The sequence below is a fragment of the Oncorhynchus keta genome, chromosome 34 (assembly GCF_023373465.1).
Source record: "Oncorhynchus keta strain PuntledgeMale-10-30-2019 chromosome 34, Oket_V2, whole genome shotgun sequence".
In the NCBI taxonomy this organism is placed as follows: Eukaryota; Metazoa; Chordata; class Actinopteri; order Salmoniformes; family Salmonidae; genus Oncorhynchus; species Oncorhynchus keta.
The window spans coordinates 35,804,099-35,824,949 of NC_068454.1; the positions used below are offsets into that span (position 1 = coordinate 35,804,099).

Here is a 20,851-nt window from a genome sequence, read left to right on the forward strand (position 1 = left end):
TTGGACTTCCCTGAAGTATACTCATTGAACCCTAATATCCTTTCCATTATCTTTCGTTTTGACATGCTGGTCAACAGTCAAAGTCCAGTTTCTCCTGACTGTAATGTAACTCCACCCACATTGCTGAGAAATGACATTTCAGTTCAGTAAAGATAACACATCTTCATGAAGCAAATTACATTGACTGACAGACACAGTTATATAGGTAGTCAGTCGTGGATCTAATGATTTCTGTCATGTCATTGAACACCAAATGTCAGAAAATTATCCATACGAAAATGCTAATCTAACATCAAGTAACGTTCAGAATGGTGTGCCTTAAAAAAGTATTTATCCGCTTCCTCAAAAATATTGTATTATTCGGATTCAAATTCAGAGTGAATGTAACAGCTGTTCCACTGCCAGGCTGTACAATAATCCCTTACTGAGCATTAACTGATTGCAAACCATGCGAAAGGAATAGGGCCTTGGCTACAGTTAAGAAATCCTGATTAATTACTGTCATTCTCGAAAAATACTTAACAAGCTCTCTCCTAGAGATAGTATTGCAAGACTTCCTGGAGTCACAGATGGCTTTTAAGCTTAAATAATAAAGGGCTGAGTTTGCAATCCAGTGTACAGTATTTTCTTCCGATACAGTTGAAGACTGTACTGAAGAGACCCACTCCCTTCAACCTGCTTGTGCAAGAGATCTATGATTATTTGTGTTTTCCCATCTCCTTAGTGAAAACACCATTTAGACATCATAGTGTCAGCGTAAGATTTGATAGTTGACTCTCAGATTGTCATTCAAACGGTCTGTTATTGCCAAAGCATGTGAGCAAAGGTTCTGCTAAATACAATTAACATTTCAGTCAATACAACATATTCATAATTTACATTATGTAAATTGTACATTTCTATTATATACAGCTCCTCAGAGTTTGGAACACACATGGTCCAAGTCTATGGTAGGACTTGCATATAAACCATGGGTATTTGAAACACATGGGTGTTTCAATGTGATATGGCTGTGTGAAGCGTGTGACTAATACCTGCCTTGCCAAAGTCTTCAGACCTGGATTTCTTCAAATTTTATTGTGTTACAATGTGTGATCAAAATTGAATTGCATTTAAAAAAAATAAACAATCTACAAAAACTAATATGTCATGTCAAAGCCGGAGAATATACTGAATATATATATATTTTTTTTTTGGGGGGTTACCCCCAATGTTGTGATTTCCAACGGGCTTGGGAGAGGCGAAGGTCGAGTCATGCGGCCCCCTTGGCCAAACCCGCCCCTAACCCGGACGACACTGGGCCAATTGGGCACAGTCCATTGAGACTCCCGGTCACAGCTGGTTGCAGTGGTCTGCAGTGACGCCACAAGCACTGTGATACAGCGCCACTAGGGAGGCCCTATATATATATATATATATATATATATATATATATATATATATATATATATATATATATATATTTTTTTTTTTAAGATAAATTAAATAATCATAACTAAAGGGTAAAGTCTACAAAACTTACTCCATGTCATTGACAGAAAAACTTGAATTGTTGCAACTCATTGTGTTGCTGTCCGCCGGTGGCTAGCTAAAATTGTCCCTTTCCTATATTAGACACGACTGGAGATAGGGATTTGGACTTGTGGTTTTACTTAATTCTCCGTACCGGCCAATGATTATAACGGCAAATCTGATCCAACCATTAATTCATACATTGTTGTGCCTGGCCTGAGAGGATCTAAGTTATATGTAGTTAGATGTAGAAGGCTAATGTTAACTAGATAACATTGCCCACGAATTGATGTTATGCCACAAAACAATGAGATATTTCACCGGATGTATAAATGTGAAGCATCCGCTTGCCGTTTCCACTCACTAGAGGGAGCGCAGTGGCTGGCAGTGGTAGAAGATGGAACAGAGATGGATTTTGGCAGACGTTCTGCAAATTTTCTCATCGATTAAACATTTTATCTAAATTAAATGTTATGTTCCCAGAACTAGAATATGTTACAAACATAGTGGACTAAGTTTTGTAGACTTTACCCTTTGCCAAAGTTTTAAAAAATTTGGGTCGTTCAGAAGGAGTGTTAAAGCGAATTGGGTAATTGCACACGCGCACTTCAGAGTAGGCGTTCCCTAACGGAAATAGGCACGTGTGCTTGCGCGTGCTTGGCTCTGCCCACTAGAACTCATTTGTTCTTTTTTGAAAGGACAACATGTGGTCTATCTTGGTTTAGTTATAAACATATTTGGTTAGGCTAGCGAACAAGCATTTTAGCCAGGTAGCCTAGGACAACAAAAATGTAAAGCATGTGTACTGTATGACAAAATGATAAACGCTAATGACAAAACGCTTTTTTTTCTACAAGTATGGTGAGTCAACATGTTTTTCTACATGCACACAGAAATCAGACAGCCACATTATATTTAGCTTACGTTGACTGGACTAAATTATTGTGTAGATTTTAGTTGTCACTGTATTAGACCAAGCAGAGGTGATTTGATTATGTTTAAATGTTAAAGTTGAAATGGTGATGGAAAGTGGAGGCAGCTCATGTTTTCTTTGTAACTTGCGGTAACTCTGTGGTTCTAAGTCAATAGTTGTTTAGTGGTCCGAAAATGTCGGAAACTTACTTGGCCATGCAACGGTTTGTTACTGTACATGCAATATGCATTGTGGACTTCACTGGACAGAGGTTGTTATCTGGTTTTGTGATTAAAAACAAAGGTGTGGTTGAATTTATTTGGGTTTTGTCACGGTCGCAAGGCATATGAATGAACAGGTTATAGAACAAACAACGCCATTATCACAACACACCGCTACGGAGTTAGAGTTGGATTTTTCCAATAACTTTCCAGTGTTAGAAAATGTCAAATAACATTAACTTCTCTGTATTTGTCCTGGAAATGTATACATACAGCTGGGCAACATTCCAAACACTTAAAAGACACGCTAACCCCTCTGCCATCAAATCACATGTATTTATATAGCCCTTTGTACATCAGCTGATATCTGGGACAGATATCAGATGAGACAGCAAGGAGTCATGCCAGGTAGTCCTGAGGCATGGTCCTAGAGCTCAGGTCCTCTGAGAGAGAGAAAGAAAGAGAGAATTAGAGAGAGCATACTTAAATTCACACAGGACACCGGATAAGACAGGAGAAGTACTCCAGATATAACAAACTGACCCTAGCCCCCCGACACATAAACTACTGCAGCATAAATACTGGAGGCTGAGACGGGAGGGGTCAGGAGACACTGTGGCCCCATCCGATGATACCAGGGCCAAACAGGAAGGATATAACCCTACCCACTTTGCCAAAGCACAGCCCCCACACCACTAGAATGATATCTTCAACCACCAATTTACCATCCTGAGACAAGGCAGAGTATAGCCCACAAAGATCTCCGGCACAAGGGCGGGGCGCCAACCCAGACAGGAAGATCACATCAGTGACTCAACCCACTCAAGTGACGCACCCCTCCTACGGACGGCATGAAAGAGCACCAGTAAGCCAGTGACTCAGCCCCTGTAATAGGGTTAGAGGCAGAGAATCCCAGTGGAAAGAGGGGAACCGGCCAGACAGAGACAGCAAGGGCGGTTCGTTGCTCCAGAGCCTTTCCGTTCACCTTCACACTCCTGGGCCAGACTACACTCAATCATATGACCCACTGAAGAGATGAGTCTTCAGTAAAGACTTAAAGGTTGAGACCGAGTTTGCGTCTCTCACATGGGTAGGCAGACCATTCCATAAAAATGGATCTCTATAGGAGAAAGCCCTGCCTCCATCTGTTTGTTTAGAAATTCTAGGGACAATTAGGAGGCCTGCGTCTTGTGACCGTAGCGTACGTGTAGGTATGTACGGCAGGATCAAATCAGAAAGATAGGTAAGGAGGAAGCCCATGTAATGCTTTGTAGGTTAGCAGTAAAACTAACTTTTCTTTTGGTTTTAGTCAGGATTCTAGCAGCCGTATTTAGCACAAACTGAAGTTTATTTTGCGCTTTATCCGGGTAGCCAGAAAGTATAGCATTGCAGTAGTCTAACCTAGAAGTAACAAAACCATGGATTACTTTTTCTGCATTTTTGGACAGAAAGTTTCTGACTTTTGCAATGTTACGTAGATGGAAAAAGCTGTCCTTGAAACAGTCTTGATATGTTCGTCAAAAGAGAGATCAGGGTCCAGAGTAACGCCGAGGTCCTTCAGTTTTATTTGAGACGACTGTACAACCATTAAGATTAATTGTCAAATTCAACAGAAGATCTCTTTGTTTCTTGGGACCTAGAACAAGCATCTCTATTTTGTTCGAGTTTAAAAGTAGAACGTTTGCAGCCATCCACTTCCTTATGTCTGAAACACAGGCTTCCAGCGAGGGCAATTTTGGGGCTTCACCATGTTTCATTGAAATGTACCAATTGTGTGTCATCCGCATAGCAGTGAAAGTTAACATTATGTTTTCAAATGACATCCCCAAGAGGTAAAATATATAGTGAAAACAATAGTGGTCCTAAAACTGAACCTTGAGGAACACCAAAATTTACAGTTGATTTGTCAGAGGACAAACCATTCACAGAGACAAACGGATATCTTTCCGACAGATAAGATCTAAACCAGGCCAGAACTTGTCCGCGTAGACCAATTTGGGTTTCCAATCTCTCGAAAAGAATGTGGTGATCGATGGTATCAAAAGCAGCACTAAGGTCTAGGAGCACGAGGACAGATGAAGAGCCTCGGTCTGATGCCATTAAAAGGTAATTTACCACCTTCACAAGTGCAGTCTCAGTGCTATGAAAGCGTCTAAAACCAGACTGAAGCATTTCATATACATTGTTTGTCTTCAGGAAGGCAGTGAGTTGCTGTGCAACAGCCTTTTCAAAAAAAATTGAGAGGAATGGAATATTCAATATTGGCCAATATTTAAAAAAATATTTTCTGGGTCAAGGTTTAGCTTTTTCAAGAGAAGCTTTATTACTGCCACTTTTAGTGAGTTTGGTACACATCTGGTGGATAGAGAGCCGTTTATTATGTTCAACATAGGAGGGCCAAGCACAGGAAGCATCTCTTTCAGTAGTTGGAATAGGGTCAGGTATGCAGCTTGAATGTTGAGTGGCCATGATTATTTTCATCATTGTGTCAAGAGAAATAGTACTAAAACACTTGAGTGTCTCTCTTGATCCTCGGTCCTGGCAGAGTTGTGCAGACTCAGGACAACTGAGCTTTGAAGGAATACCTAGATTTAAAGAGGAGTCCATCATTTGCGTTCTAATAATCATGATCTTTTCCTCCAAAGAAGTTAATGAATTTATTACTGCTGAAGTGAAAGCCATCCTCACTTGGGGAATGCTTCTTTTTAGTTAGCTTTACAACAGTATATATATTTTTTCGGATTGTTCTTATTTTCCTCATTTAAGTTGGAAAAATAGGATGATCGAGCAGCAGTAAGGGCTCTTCGATACTGCATGGTACTGTCTTTCCAAGCTCGTCGAAAGACTTCCAGTTTGGTGTGGCGCCATTTCCGTTCCAATTTTCTGGAAGCTTGCTTCAGAGCTCAGGTATTTTCTGTATACCAGGGAGCTAGTTTCTTATGAGAAATGTTTTTATTTTTTAGGGGTGCAACTGCATCTATGGTATTGCGCAAGGTTAAATTGAGTTCCTCAGTTAGGTGGTTAACTGATTTTTGTCCTCTGACGGCCTTGGGTAGGTAGAGGGAGTCTGGAAGGGCATCAAGGAATCTTTGTGTTGTCTGTGAATTTACTTTTTTTTTAAATGCATGCTCATTGGTTGGGGTCTGAGCAGATTATTTGTTGCAATTGCAAACGTAATAAAATGGTGGTCCGATAGTCCAGGATTATGAGGAAAAACATTAAGATCCACAACATTTATTCCATGTGACAACTAGGTCCAGAGTATGACTGTGACAGTGAGTAGGTCCAGAGACATGTTGGACACAACCCACTGAGTCGATGATGGCTCCGAAAGCCTTTTGGAGTGGGTCTGTGGACTTTTCCATGTGAATATTTCAAAAATTAGAATATTATCTGCCATGACTACAAGGTCCGATAGGAATTCAGGGAACTCAATGAAGAATGCTGTATATGGCCCAGGAGGCCTGTAAACGGTAGCTATAAAAAGTGATTGAGTAGGCTGCATAGATTTCATGACTAGAAGCTCAAAAGACGGAAATGTCTTTTTCTTTTGTAAATTGAAATTTGCTATCATAAATGTTAGCAACACCTCCGCCTTTGCGGGATGCATGGGGGATATGGTCACTAGTGTAACCAGGAGGCGAGGCCTCATTTAACACAGTAAATTCATCAGGCTTAAGCCATGTTTCAGTCAAGCCAATCGCATCAAGATTATGATCAGTGATTAGTTCTTTGACTATAATTGCCTTTGAAGTAAGGGATCTAACTTTAAGTAGCCCTATTTTGAGATGTGAGGTATCACTATCTCTTTCAGTAATGACAGGAATGGAGGAGGTCTTTATCCTAGTGAGATTGCTAAGGCGAACACCGCCATGTTTAGCTTTGCCCAACCCAGGTCGAGGCACAGACACGTTCTCAATGGGGATAGTTGAGCTGACCACGGACTGCTAGTGGCAGACTCTACTAAGCTGGCAGGCTGGCTAACAGCCTGCTGCCTGGCCTGCACCCTATTATATTGTGGAGCTAGAGGAGTTAAATGTAAATGTAAATGTAGGAGTTAGAGCCCTGTCTATGTTGGTAGATAAGAAAAGAGCACCCCACCAGCTAGGTTGGAGTCCTTCACTCCTCAGCAGGCAAGGCTTGGTCCTGCTTGTGGGTGAGTCCCAGAAAGAGGGCCAATTATCTACAAATGCTATCATTTAGGAGGGGCAGAAAACAGTTTTCAACCAGCAATTGAGTTGAGACTGCTGTAGAGCTCATCACTCCCCCTAACTGGAAGGGGCCAGAGACAATTACTCGATTGCTGACACATCTTTCTAGCTGATTTACACACTGAAGCTATGTTGCACATCCATCAAATGAAGTGGATACTTCTGATGATGCCTGACGAGTTGCAAGGCTAGGGAGGAAGGAATCATTTTTAAATGGACCGCCCTTGCCTGGAAATTTGTCACTCGATCATCCCGCGATGTTTGTGTTTTCAGCTTCGGGTAGCTTGTGGGTGCTTTATTTGCACTACGTCAATCATGATTGCATGTCTACTTATATTAACTATATAATTATTAATATATACCTACTGTATGATAGCTAGCAAATTAATTAGCTAACTAACATTAGTGTGAATAAGAAAAAAATATTTCTACAATTTCCAGAAGCTAACCAAACAAAAACAAAATCGATTTTCTGACACGTGTTTGTGCATTAGTAGCACAATTTCTAACTTATTTACATTCGTTTTTAGTTACACGTTTTGGAAGACTTTTCTTAGCTGGTGTACAATCATTGCAAATTTAATTATGGGGTGTTTCAGGCCCCGAAGTGGACATAATTGTACACTTGCAAACTCCATTAAGAATGAGGGCTGAGGGGTTACCGTTGCAAACTACCCTGCTAATAATTTGGACTGACAAGAAATATGGCCGCGGGGATTCGCCCAAGGGCTTAGGGCCGAGGGCTGTGTACTTTGATTTTCGAAAACGCAACCCTGGACTGATAGATATTTGAAGGAGCGGTTGGACTGCGACAGTGTCTGATGGGTATTGTAGTTTGGAATTATGGGAAGGACACTGTGGAGATCGTTTGCCCCACAACTCCTAAACTACTGCAGTCTGCAGCCTGGACGTAACATAGTAAATGTAAATCCGGGACATGCAAATTAGTATTATACCTTACATTTGGTATGGTTACAGAAGAGAGAAGGTTACTCAACTCAAAAATGAAAGTAGGGTGGTTGGTCAGGCATATCTAGTTAATGTCTTGCAACCCAGAGGTTACATGCTTGAATCTCATCACGGACAACCTTAGCATTTTAGATAATTAGAAATGTTTCAACTACTTGCTACTTATCTTCTTTGCTACTACGTAATTTTAGCTGACCCTAACCTTAACCCTTTAATCTAACTCCTAACCATAACCTTAACTCTAACCCCTAGGCTAGCTAACATTAACCACCTAGATAACCTAGCTAACATCAGCCATAACAAATTGCAATCTGTAACATATCATACGAATTGTAATTCGTAAAATAAAATACAAAATGGATGATGGACATCCACAAAGTAGTACAATACAAAGTTTAACACATCATAAATAAAAATTGTAACTCAGCAAGTCAGTTAAGAACAAATTCTTATCATGCATCAGTATCATGCTGTGGGGTTGTTCTTCAGTGGCAGGGACTGGGAGACTAGTCAGGATCGAGGGAAAGATAAGTGGAGCAAGGGATAGGGAGATCCTTGATGAAAACCTGCTCCAGAGCGCTCAGGACCTCAGACAGGCAAAAGGTTCACCTTTCAACAGGACAACGACTGTAAGCACACAGCCATGAAAACACAGGAGTGGCTTCGGGACAAGTCTCTGCATGTCCTTGAGTGGCCCAGCCAGAGCCAGGAATTGAACCTGATCAAACATCTCTGGAGAGACCTGTAAATAGCTGTGCAGTGACACTCCCCATCCAACCTAACAGAGCTTGAGAGGGTTTGCAGAGAAGAATGAGAGAAACTCAAATACAGTGCCAAGCTTGTAGCGTCATACCCAAGAAAACTCATATTTAAGTTTATATATATATATTTTAATTGCAAACATTTCCAAAAACCTGCTTTTGCGTTGCCATTTCAGTGTTGTGTGAAAAAAACTATTGAATCCCTTTTATAATAAGGCTGTAATGTAACAAAATGTTCTGTCATTCTTTGAAGGATATTATCTATCAAGCTTAGCAACTTTGCTCATTTGACTTTTGTTTGACTAAAAAAATATATATATGCCATTTAGCTGACGCTTTTATCCAAAGCGACTTACAGTCATGTGTGCATACATTCTACGTATGGGTGGTCCCGGGAATCGAACCCACTACCCTGGCGTTACAAGCGCCATGCTCTACCAACTGAGCCACAGAAGGACTACTGTTACAAAGTTTTTGTGATTCAACAAAGCTATACTCGGGATGAGTTCTGCACTTCCTGTGCGCACTCTGTGTTGAGATAGCCTACTGCTGAAATGCGCTGAATGCTGCAACAAGTATTAGACGTTCATTCATGTTTCTCATACGAACAAAAAGTTGTTCCAAATGTCAAATTTTGAAGTGTTTAAGGTTAAGTTTAGTCATTAACGGCAAAATATTAAGGGTAGGTATTAGCGCAGAATGGTTAAGGTTTGGGATAGGCTTAAAACAAAATATGCAACCTTTTACACCAGAAGCAGATGCTTACGCCCATCCACAACACCCTAGCAAAACCTACTTGAAGGTAACATCCCTCATGCCCCTAGTGGCTGGTTTCTACATCTCCCGGTGTCCTCAGACATGGATGGACGTAATTAATTGAGGAACATGATAATACTCGTGAATTTTGAAACGGACTGTTTCAAAATTCACAACATTGTCATTGGCGATCAAATATATACTCATTACTAAATATCAGTTTAATTTGCTCTGAAATCATTACATAGTGACGCAGCCAAGTCAACAAGGTTGCTCAGCGCTCTCTTATTTGGGGAGAACCCTGGCATAGAGACCATATCTTGGTTTTAAACTCTTTAAATGGTCACTGGATAAATTATGAATTCCCTGTACTAAAACTTGGTAGATTTTGGGGAAAAGATTCATTTCTAGCTGTAATTATATCTGAACAATACATTTCTATTTTGCATCAATTATTGTGAAAGATGTATTCAATGAACCTTTGATCACAGAAATTATGGCAATTAGATTTTCAGTATATTTGATGGGTATTGCAAGTGTATTGCCTAATGTGAAAACAGTGTAATGTACTGCAATTTACTGTACAGCATTTTTTCTAATGGATTAACTGGTTGTTAAAATGACTAAATTGAGAAGTGTTTGCTGATTTAAATACATGTTTGCATGGTATTTCACAGTAAACTTATATATTGTGGATAATAGGTTGTGTGGTAAAATACGTCTCCAAATTAATGCACAAAAGGGTTTTGAATGTGACGTTCTGCATTAAGTGTTACCAGTTTGGAGTTTTGTACTAAGAGTTTAAAAAACTCACTTTATGCTTGTGAAAATAGCACCAAAGTGATTTGATGTTTTTTTTTTTTTTTTTAAACATCTATATTTTCCATAGAGGTCATGGTTTCTTCATTCAAGCTTGATATGTTAAATGGCCATTTCAATCATCCATATTATGTCAACATTTCAATTTTCATCATTTCTGCTGTATCTATAACAGGATATCCTAACAACATATTGAACGAGAAATGTGACTTGTTCTTTCTAGTTGCAAGTTCCTGTTTTACAGAAAATGTGCTCCTTCACATTCAGGGTATGCTCTTTCAGTAATTCTTCACTCTGAACCTAAAAATGTTTTCTGCATATGTATTTTATTCCCTCTTGAAAATAAGTATGTAATTTATTGTAAAAACAAGTAAAGCATGGTCCTGATGTTTTGTTATAGGGTCTTGTGTGGAATGATAGTTCCTGTCCGACTTTACAATAAGGTAACATTATTTTTTTTTGTTCCCCTTGTCTTGTAGTTGGTGGATGGTGGTCTCATGTTCCTGCTCTTCAGTTTGACTAGGATTTCTGCCCAGAGAGAAATGTCCTTAAACCCCACTACAATAGGTCATTACACAGGTATAGCAGCATCTTCAGATTTCACACATTTCTACATCCCATTATTACAAGGCATAGTGAATATATTGTACCTTGAACAATAGACCTCTTTTCTGTATGTTCATGTTTTGGCAGAGTCCCCATGTCAACTATTTGACAAGTATGAAACTACTGTGACAGAGGGGGAGGCCCTTAGTTTGCCAGCCTACTATGACCTGAGTGAGTTGGTTTGGGCCAGCGTGACTGAGTTTACCTGGTACAGAAACAGAACCCAAGAGCTCCCGTCCTCTGAGGAAGAGCGTGTGCATCATCATGGACCGGTGCTCTTCTTCCTCCCGCTTTTAATAAACGACTCTGATCAGTACTACACCTACTGGTAATACAACAACTGTGTGTGTGTTTAGGGGTTACATTGGTAATTGAGAGTGAGGAGCCCTGTTTGGGAGGGTGAGGGTTGAGTCTAGGTTTAGTTAGTGTTGAACCTGGATGTGTACATAGGGCTAGGGTAGGCATCCACATTTACAAAGAACAAACCTTAGGGTCCCTTGTCTTGCATGAACGTTGAATAAAGTTATATTCGGACTTACTCTGCCGACTTCAAATTGGAGACAAAATATCCACAGAACTATTATTACCGACTTCAAAACGCAGAACTCTGTGTGTGGCAATAAAGATGTTTGCTCCTGACCAAGCACAAGACAGAAGGACATGCACAATGATGCATGCATACTGACAGAAATTCTGCAGGTGTTTACATGGTTTTGAGAATGTGCCAGGTGACAGAAATTTCAACGGCAGTTCTGGCACTCTAAAAAGTTGGGTAAATAATACTTTCCTGTGGATATTTTGTCTCAATATTCGACCCACTGAAGGACCAACCAAGACTCGTAAGGAAACTTTCCACGTTCTTATACTGCTTAGTTTCAGGCTGTATATACTCTTAGAAAAAAACATTTGCTCTCTACAGCCTAAAAGGGTTCTTCGGCTGGCCCCCAGTTAGAACCCTGTTGGTTCCCTTTTGGATAACTGGTACACTGTATATGCTTATGTTCCAGGAGAAAGGCAGCAGACACCTGCCTAATCTTTGTGACAGAGGTGATTGTGGTCAAAGCCCAACCGTTCGATCATTCAGTCCTGTTTAACGATATCTCAGAGTCAGCAGACAACATTGCTATCCCATGTCCTGAACCCGTGGAAAAACTGTGCCGGGATGGAAAAGAAAACGTAGCCTGGTATAAGGTACTGAACATGACCAGAATGCTAACACAAACCTCAAGTCTGCAAAACTATTCAACATTGGTTCTCAACTCCTGTCCTAAAGCTCCTAAGGGTTGCACCTGCTCTTAATGAGTGGAATCAGGTGTGTTACTGCTATTTCAGCAAAGAAGTTTGTCAAATTGTTTGTCTTTAATTTCAGAATTTCAGTCTCATTCCAAACGAGTCTGAGAGAAATCTGTGGGTGTATGGCGCCTCCAAAGCAGACGAGGGCATCTATACGTGTGTGTGCACGTGGGAGCACAATGGGATGGCTCTCAACACTTCTGCATCCAGGAGACTCAAGATCCAAGGTATTTAGGTTGTGACTTGATGACAGCTCTGTCAATCCTCTCAGCAGTTTATTTATTTGATTTTAGCTTTGCTGAAACCTCATCCAAGATGGCAGCAGGGTCAGCAAACATGGAAACTCTAGGCTACATTACAGCGGGTTATTAGGCTCCACTAGGTACATTAGCCTCCATTTATATAAAACAAACAGAATCAAAAACATCAAAAGTGACCCTCATATCACATGTGGTCTTTGTGGCAGCAACAATCATCAATAACAACGTTTTGAATGTCTCCAAAAGTATCTTTCTGACTAAACTGTGTGTTTGTCTCCTTCAGCTCCCTCTGCCTCGCATCCTCCTCAGATCAACCTGCCTAGAAACGGAAGCACAGAGACCACTGACCTGTGTAGGGATCAAACCTGGCTCAAATATTTGTGTTGTGCTTGGTTTGGTTTGCCCGGTATATCTCTCTGTCTTCATAGTATCTCTTGTTCTTCATAGACACCACTAAGAAGTTGACGTGTGAAGCGTGTTGTGGGCAGAACATTGAAGACAACTGTCACGTGTGGTGGGAGATAAATGGAGTGAAAGTCGGCTCGCAGCTGCAAGGCTACTCAGTGAACACCACCAGGTAGGTACACACATGCACACACACACATATGGATTCATGCATACACGCAAGCACACACACACTTGTTTTAGAGAACAAGGTTATAGAATTAACACATTTCCTTGAAAGCAAGACACCAGATTCACTGTTGAGAATTTGCTGTGTGAATGTTTTGTGTGTATGTGTTACTGTAGCGATGTGGAGGTATCTTCAATGCGGAGTGTCTTCACAGCTATCCTGACCATAAACACAGTGACTATGAGGGACCTCCAGTCAAAGTTCACATGTGTTGCAATGAACGACCAGAAATGGGATTATGCAGTGGTTACTCTCAAGATAAGAGGTTAGTGCACACACTCTAAAACAAACATCACACAGACATACAGTTGATGTCAGAAGTTTACATACACTTTGGTTGGAGTCATTAAAACTAGGTTTTCAACCACTCCACAAATTACATCACTCCATCAACCACTCCACGTTCATCTGTACAAACAACAGTATGCAAGTATAAACACCATGGGACCACGAAACTGTCATACCGCTCAGGAAGGAGACGTTTTCTGTTTCCTGGAGATGAACGTCATTTGGTGCGAGAAGTGCAAATCAATCCCAGAACAACAGTGAAAGACATTGTGAAGATTCTGGAGGAAACAGTAACAAAAGCATCTGTATCCACAGTAAAACGAGTCCTATAGAAGCCACTGCTCCAAAACAGCCATAAAAAAGCCATACGACAGTTTGCAACTACACATGGGGACAAAGATTGTACTTTTTGGAGAAATGTCCTCTGGTCGGATGAAACAAAAATAGAACTGTTTGGCCATAATGACCACCGTTATGTTTGGAGGAAAAAGGGGGAGGCTTGCAAGCCGAAGAACACCATCCCAACTGTGAAGCACAGGGGTGGCAGCATCATGTTGTGGGGGTGCTTTGCTGCAGGATGGACTGGTGCACTTCACAAACTAGATGGCATCATGAGGGAAGGAAATGATGTGGATATATTGAAGCAACATCTCAAGATATCAGTCAGGAAGTTAAAGCTTGGTCGCAAATGGGTCTTCCAAATGGACAATGACCCCATGCATACTTACAAAGTTGTGGCAAAATGACTTAATGACAACAAAGTCAAGGTATTGAAGTGGCCATCACAAAGCCCTGACCTCAATCCTATTGAAAATCTGTGGGCAGAACTGAAAAAGTGAGTGCGAGCAAGGAGGCCTACAAACCTGACTCAGTTAGACCAGCTCTGTCAGGAGGAATGGGCCAAAATTCACCCAGCTTATTGTGGGAAGCTTGTGGAAGGCTACCCAAAACGGTTGTCCCAAGTTAAACAATTTAAAGGAAATGCTGACCCACTGGGAATGTGATGAAAGCTGAAATAAGTCATTCTCTCTACTATTATTCTGACATTTCACATTCTTAAAATAAAGTGGTGATCCTAAGACAGTGAATTTTTACAAGGATTAAATGTCAGGAATTGTGAAACTGAGTTTAAATGTATTTGGCTAAGGTGTATGTAAACTTCCGACTTCAACTGTATATGTCACACAGACACACAAAATCACACATGCAAACTCTGTAACTTTCTTGGTGTTGTGTTCTCCCTGTCTCCCCCCCAATAGGGTTTATGGGTCTATGTGTGGTGCTACTGCTCTTCTTCTTGCTAGCTGCTGTGGCTGTCAAAGTCTTTGACATCGATCTGGCGCTGCTCTTCCGTGGAGTTTTCAAATGCTGTGGTCGATCTGAGGGTAACAACATCTAGCCACCCACTGAAGTTTAATGATGCTATTTCACAAATATATTTCATTGTACAGAAATGCTTATTCAGCCTACCTGATCTATATAGTATTGGATACCATATAAACATATTACTACATTTAGTTCTTAGTCACCACACTAAAGCATGGCCCACTGATTGTGCAGCGCAGTTGTCTGCAGTAGGCCCTTCTCAACAGGTCCCGGCTGGGGTCAATCCCACTGCAAGTGTAGAAGTAATGGGCAAATTTATATTAAAATAACTAAATTTCAGTTCAACTAGAATTTAATCAAATCTCTACAATCTACTCCTTTCCTGCTGAGATTTGACAGAAACCTCTTTTTCTGTGTTTTCAGATGGGAAGGTCTATGATGCTTACGTTGTCTACCAGATGGATGGCCTAGACAAGGAAAGGGAGGAGAAAGTATATCACTTTGTGAGCATTGTTCTGCCCACTGTCCTGGAGCAGAAGTGTGGCTTTAGACTCTTCATCCACGGCAGAGACGACTTACCTGGGAAAGGTTGGTTCTTTCAGACTGTGTCCTACCCTCTAAGAAGCAATAAACAGTACTAAAGTCAAAAGTTAACTTCTCTCTCTCCTCTCTGTTCTGTTGTCCCCAGACGACATGGAGTTGGTGGAGGACTGCATGCGGCTGAGCAGGAGGCTGATTGTCATCCTGATCCCCAGCTCAAGCACATGGTCAGGCTCAGGAGGTCAAGGGTCATGTGGCCAATGGGGCTACTCGTCTTCGCTGACCACAGCGGAGGACTATGACTGTCAGATGGGGCTCCTCCAGGCTCTGGTCCACAGTGAGATGAACGTTATCCTCATCCAGCTGGGGGACATGGGGGAGGGTGGCTACACACACCTGCCCCCCGGCCTGCAGCACCTGGTCCGCAAGAATGCCCCCTTAATGTGGCAGGAGGGAAGGCGTGGGTCGATGCTGCCCAACTCAAGCTTCTGGAAGAGGGTGCGTTACATGATGCCTTGGCCGCGCCACTCGACTAGTTTTGACAACCAGTTAATATGACTGTTCTATGTGAACAATCAGGTCTGAGGACTTGAAGTGCGTGTGGAGGTCTGGGTTCTCTGAAAATCCTTATTCCATTCATAGAAATATCATTAATTATTCCGGTGCTGTGCAGAGATATACACAGGTTAGCTGAGAACGTCACAAAAACGATGTGTACAATGTGGCAGAAGGCCGTGTGTTGTTGTGATTCTGGATGGCTAGCAACAATGACAAAGAAACTGCCACGTGGGGAATAGTAAGTGGCTAATTTCAGCTAGTTTTATCTTGTTCTTGATTCCATATCTTGTTTTTAGGTATTTTGACTGATGTCATATTTATGCTAATATGGCTAAATGTGCTTGCTTACTAACCAACAACTGTAACAAAGTATTTGTGAGAGAACAAGTGTTCATTGTGCAACTTTTTTGTTTTCAATAAACATTGGAGACTAAACATTGTTGACAACATGTAAACTATCTCAACCAACCCGTTCTGTTTTGCCCCATATTTGTTCACATCTGTTTTGTTGCTAGACAACCAACCTGTCTATGGCAGCTGCCATAGTGACATACAGTTGAAGTCCAGCTTCTGATAGTCTAATTGACATAATTTCTGTCAATTGGAGGAGTACCTGTGGATGTATTTCAAGGCCTACCTTCAAACTCAGTGCCTCTTTGCTTGACATCATGGGAAAATGCAAAGAAATCAGCCAAGACCTCATAATATATTTATTTTAGACATCCACAAGTCTGGTTCATCGTTGGGAGTGATTTCAAAACACCTGAAGGTACCATGTTCATCTGTACAAACAATAGTACACAAGTATAAACACCATGGGACCACGCAGCCGTCATACTGCTCAGGATGGAGACTTGTTCTGTCTCCTAGAGATTCATTTACTTTGGTGTGAAAAGTGCAAATCATTCCCAGAACAACAGCAAAAGACTTTGTGAAGATGCTGGAGGAAACAGGTACAATAGTACATATATCCACAGTAAAACAAGTCCTATATTGACATAACCTGAAAGGCCGCTCAGCAAGGAAGAAGGAAGGCCATAAAGATCATCAAGGACAACAACCACCCGAGCCACTGCCTGTTCACCCCGCTATCATCCAGAAGGTGAGGTCAGTACAGGTGCATCAAAGCTGGGACCGAGAGACTGAAAAACAGCTTCTATCTCAAGGCCATCAGACTGTTAAACAGCCACCACTAACATTGAGTGACTGCTGCCAACACACTGACTCAACTCCAGCCACTTTAATCATGGGAATTGATGGGAAATTATGTAAAATATATCACTAGCCACTTTAAACAATGCTACCTAATATAATGTTTACATACCCTACATTATTCATCTCATATGTATACGTATATACTGTACTCTATCATCTACTGCATCCTTATGTAATACATGTATCACTAGCAACTTTAACTATGCCACTTTGTTTACATACTCATCTCATATCTATATACTGCACTCAATACCATCTACTGTATCTTGCCTATGCTTCTGGATAAGAGCGTCTGCTAAATGACTTAAATGTAAATGTAAATGTATGCTGCTCTGTGCCATCGCTCATTCATATATCTTTATATACATATTCTTTATCCCCTTACACTTGTCTATAAGGTAGTAGTTTTGGAATTGTTAGCTAGATTACTTGTTGGTTATTACTGCATTGTCGGAACTAGAAGCACAAGCATTTCGCTACACTCGCACTAACATCTGCTAACCATGTGTATGTGACAAATAAAATTTGATTTGATTTGAGAGAGAAAAAGCCACTGCTCCAGAACCACCATAAAAAAGCCAGGCTACGGTCTGCAACTGCACATGGGGACAAAGATTGTACTTTTTGGAGAAATGTCCTCTGGTCTGATAACAAAACTAGAACTGTCTGACCATAATGGCCATTGCTATGTTTGGAGGAAAAAGGGGGAGGCTTTCAAGCTGAAGAACACCCATCCCAACCATAAAGCACGGGGGTGACAGCATCATGTTGTTGGGGTGCTTTGCTGCAGGAGGGACTGGTGCACTTCACAAAGTAGATGGCATCATGAGGAACTAAAATTATGTGGATATACTAAAGCAACATCTCAAGATATCAGTCAGGAAGTTAAAGCTTGGTCGCAAATGGGTCTTCCAAATGGACATTGACCCCAAGCATACTTCCAAAGTTGTGGCAAAATGGCTTAAGGACAACAAAGTCAATGTATTGGAGTGGCCATCACAAAGCCCTGACCTCAATCAAGGAATGGGCCAAAATTCACCCAATTTACTGTGGAAGGCTTCCCAAAACATTTGACCCAAGTTAAACAATTAAAAGCAATGCTACCAAATACTAATTGAGTGTATGTAAACTTCTGACCCACTGGGTATGTGATGAAATAAATAAAAGCTGAAATAAATCAGTCTCTACTATTATTATTATCACATTCTTAAGGTGGTGATCCTAACTGACCTAAGACATGGAATTTTTACTAGGATTAAATGTTAGGAATTGTGTGAAACTGAGTTTAAATGTATTTGGATAAAATGTATGTAAACTTCCGACTTCAACCCTATATGGCACAGATGTCCGTTTTTGTTTTTGGTCCTTATATATTCTTTAATAGAGGTCCGACATACAAGTTCCGTACTTTTTTCCCCTTCTACTTGCCTCCTCCATTTTTGTGGTAAGGCTGCAATTAGTTGGTTGTAATTTTCTGCAGAGCAGACTTTTCCAAATGTCTGTGTTAGCTGCATGTGTGACATAACTCCACCAGTCCTATTTATATCATTCACTAAAATTATACCTCTTTTAAACAATTCTTCAAAAACAAATGTTTTAATCAATTAGTATTTTTGAGTTTAACCACAATATTTGTTGTATTATTTGTTCTGTCTTTTCAGGTGGATTAAACTGAAATTGAAACCAACTAAGGCTTGTTTAAAAAATAACTATATTTTGTAGATTATTTACTTTTCAAACAACCCAAAGTGAGCAGGTGTAATCTGAATAAAGGGGAAAAGGCCATTCTTGAACATAGGATGAGACATTCCTACCAATTTTCTAGAGAACCCTTTTGGATTTAAGTATAACTTTTACATAACTGATGCCTTTAGTGAGAGGTCTAATGCTTTAATATTTAATCATTTCTGCCCTCTGAATTCATATTCATTATAAAAATAGGCCCTTTTAATTTTGTCTGGCTTACCATTCCAACAAAATCACACAAAAATGATCAATGGAAATCAAATTTATCAACCCATGGAGGTCTGGATTTGGAGTCACACTCAAAATTAAAGTGGAAAACCACACTACCGGCTGATCCAACTTTGATGTAATGTCCTTAAAACGAGTTAAAATGAGGCTCAGTAGTGTGTGGCCTCCACGTGCCTGTATGACCTCCCTACAACGCCTGGGCATGCTCCTGATGAGGTGGCGGATGGTCTCCTGAGGGATATCCTCCCAGACCTGGACTAAAGCATCCGCCAACTCCTGGACAGTCTGTGGTGCAACGTGGCTGTTGGTGGATGGAGCGAGACATGATATCCCAGATGTGCTCAATTGGATTCAGGTCTGGAGAACGGGCGGGCCAGTCCAAAGCATCAGTGCCTTCCTCTTGCAGGAACTGCTGACACACTCCAGCCACATGAGTCTAGCATTGTCTTGCATTAGGTGGAACCCAGGGCCAACCGCACCAGCATAGGGGGTCTGTGGATCTCATCTCGGTACCTAATGGCAGTCAGGCTACCTCTGGCGGGCACATGGAGGGCTGTGCAGCCCCCCAAAGAAATGCCACCCCACCCAATGACTGACCCACCGCCAAACTGGTCATGCTGGAGGATGTTGCAGGCAGCAGAACGTTCTCCACGGCGTCTCCAGACTCTGTCACATCTGTCACTTGTGCTCAGTGTGAACCTGCTTTCATCTGTGAAGAGCACAGGCGCCAGTGGCGAATTTGCCGATCTTGGTGTTCTCTGGCAAATGCCAAACGTCCTGCACGGTGTTGGGCTGTAAGCACAACCTCCACCTGTGGACGTCGGGCCCTCATACCACCCTCATGGAGTCTGTTTCTGACCGTTTGAGCAGACACATGCACATTTGTGGCCTGCTGGAAGTCAAGGTTGCAAGTTCAAACCCCCGAGCTGACAAGGTACAAATCTGTCGTTCTGCCCCTGAACAGGCAGTTAACCCACTGTTCCCAGGCCGTCATTGAAAATAAGAATATGTTCTTAACTGACTTGCCTGGTTAAATAAAGGTAAAATTAAAAAATGTAATTAAATTTTGCAGGGCTCTGGCAGTGCTCCTCCTGCTCCTCCTTGCACAAAGGCGGAGGTAGCGGTCCTGCTGCTGGGTTGTTGCCCTCCTACGGCCTCCTCCACATCTCCTGATGTACTGGCCTGTCTCCTGGTAGTGCCTCCATGCTCTGGACACTACGCTGACAGACACAGCAAACCTTCTTGCTACAGCTCGCATTGATGTGCCATCCTGGATGAGCTGCACTACCTGAGCCACTTGTGTGGGTTGTAGACTCCGTCTCATACTACCACTAGAGTGAAAGCACCGCCAGCATTCAAAAGTGACCAAAACATCAGCCAGGAAGCATAGGAACTGAGAAGTGGTCTGTGGTTATCACCTGCAGAACCACTCCTTTATTGGGGGTGTCTTGCTAATTGTCTATAATTTCCACCAGTTGTCTATTCTATTTGCACAGCAGCGTGGACAGTGGACCGTTTGATTTCACAGAAGGTGTGATTGACTTGGAGTTACATTGTGTTGTTTAAGTGTTCCCTTATTTGTTTGAGCAGTGTATATGCCAATTATGTGATGATCTGACCGCATTCTATCCCCTATCAACACTTTTTCAACTTTTTTTTTGTGCCAGAGAGGTCAGGGTATTTTAAGTCTCCATTTATCCACCAATTTCAATATATCCATGACATTTAAGATTTTCTTAAGTGCCTGAGGGTGATAGTTTGTAATGTGATTTCATTTCTGGTCCGTAGAGGTATTTAAAACCATATTAAAATCTCCCACCATAATAATAGAGTCTAGTGTTGCTTGTAGAGTTGATAAATTCTTAAATGTATTTTCAAAGAAGCTTGGATCATCATTATTTGGACCGTATAGGTTAATAAGGTATATCTGTTAATTGTCCAATAACATATTTAAAATAATCCATATACCTTGATGATCTGTTTGGACAATTTGCA

The 20,851-nt window shown here is 41.3% G+C and overlaps 1 protein-coding gene across 2 annotated transcripts; it reads left to right on the forward strand.

Annotated features, from left to right (window-relative positions):
* The first annotated feature begins 2,181 nt into the window (after positions 1-2,181).
* On the forward strand, positions 2,182-16,135 carry LOC118367013 (interleukin-1 receptor-like 1). 2 transcript variants are annotated; one of them, XM_035749938.2, is made up of 12 exons: positions 2,182-2,373; positions 10,386-10,430; positions 10,642-10,741; positions 10,856-11,096; positions 11,776-11,959; positions 12,138-12,288; positions 12,605-12,673; positions 12,769-12,898; positions 13,072-13,220; positions 14,503-14,628; positions 14,993-15,157; positions 15,258-16,135. In XM_035749938.2, the coding sequence occupies exons 1-12, from the start codon at positions 2,371-2,373 to the stop codon at positions 15,665-15,667; spliced, it is 1,773 nt and encodes a 590-aa protein (XP_035605831.2). In that variant the 5' UTR covers positions 2,182-2,370; the 3' UTR covers positions 15,668-16,135. The 2 variants fall into 2 exon arrangements, with proteins under 2 accessions (XP_035605831.2, XP_035605832.2); XM_035749939.2 differs by lacking the exon at positions 10,386-10,430.
* Positions 16,136-20,851: the final 4,716 nt, after the last annotated feature.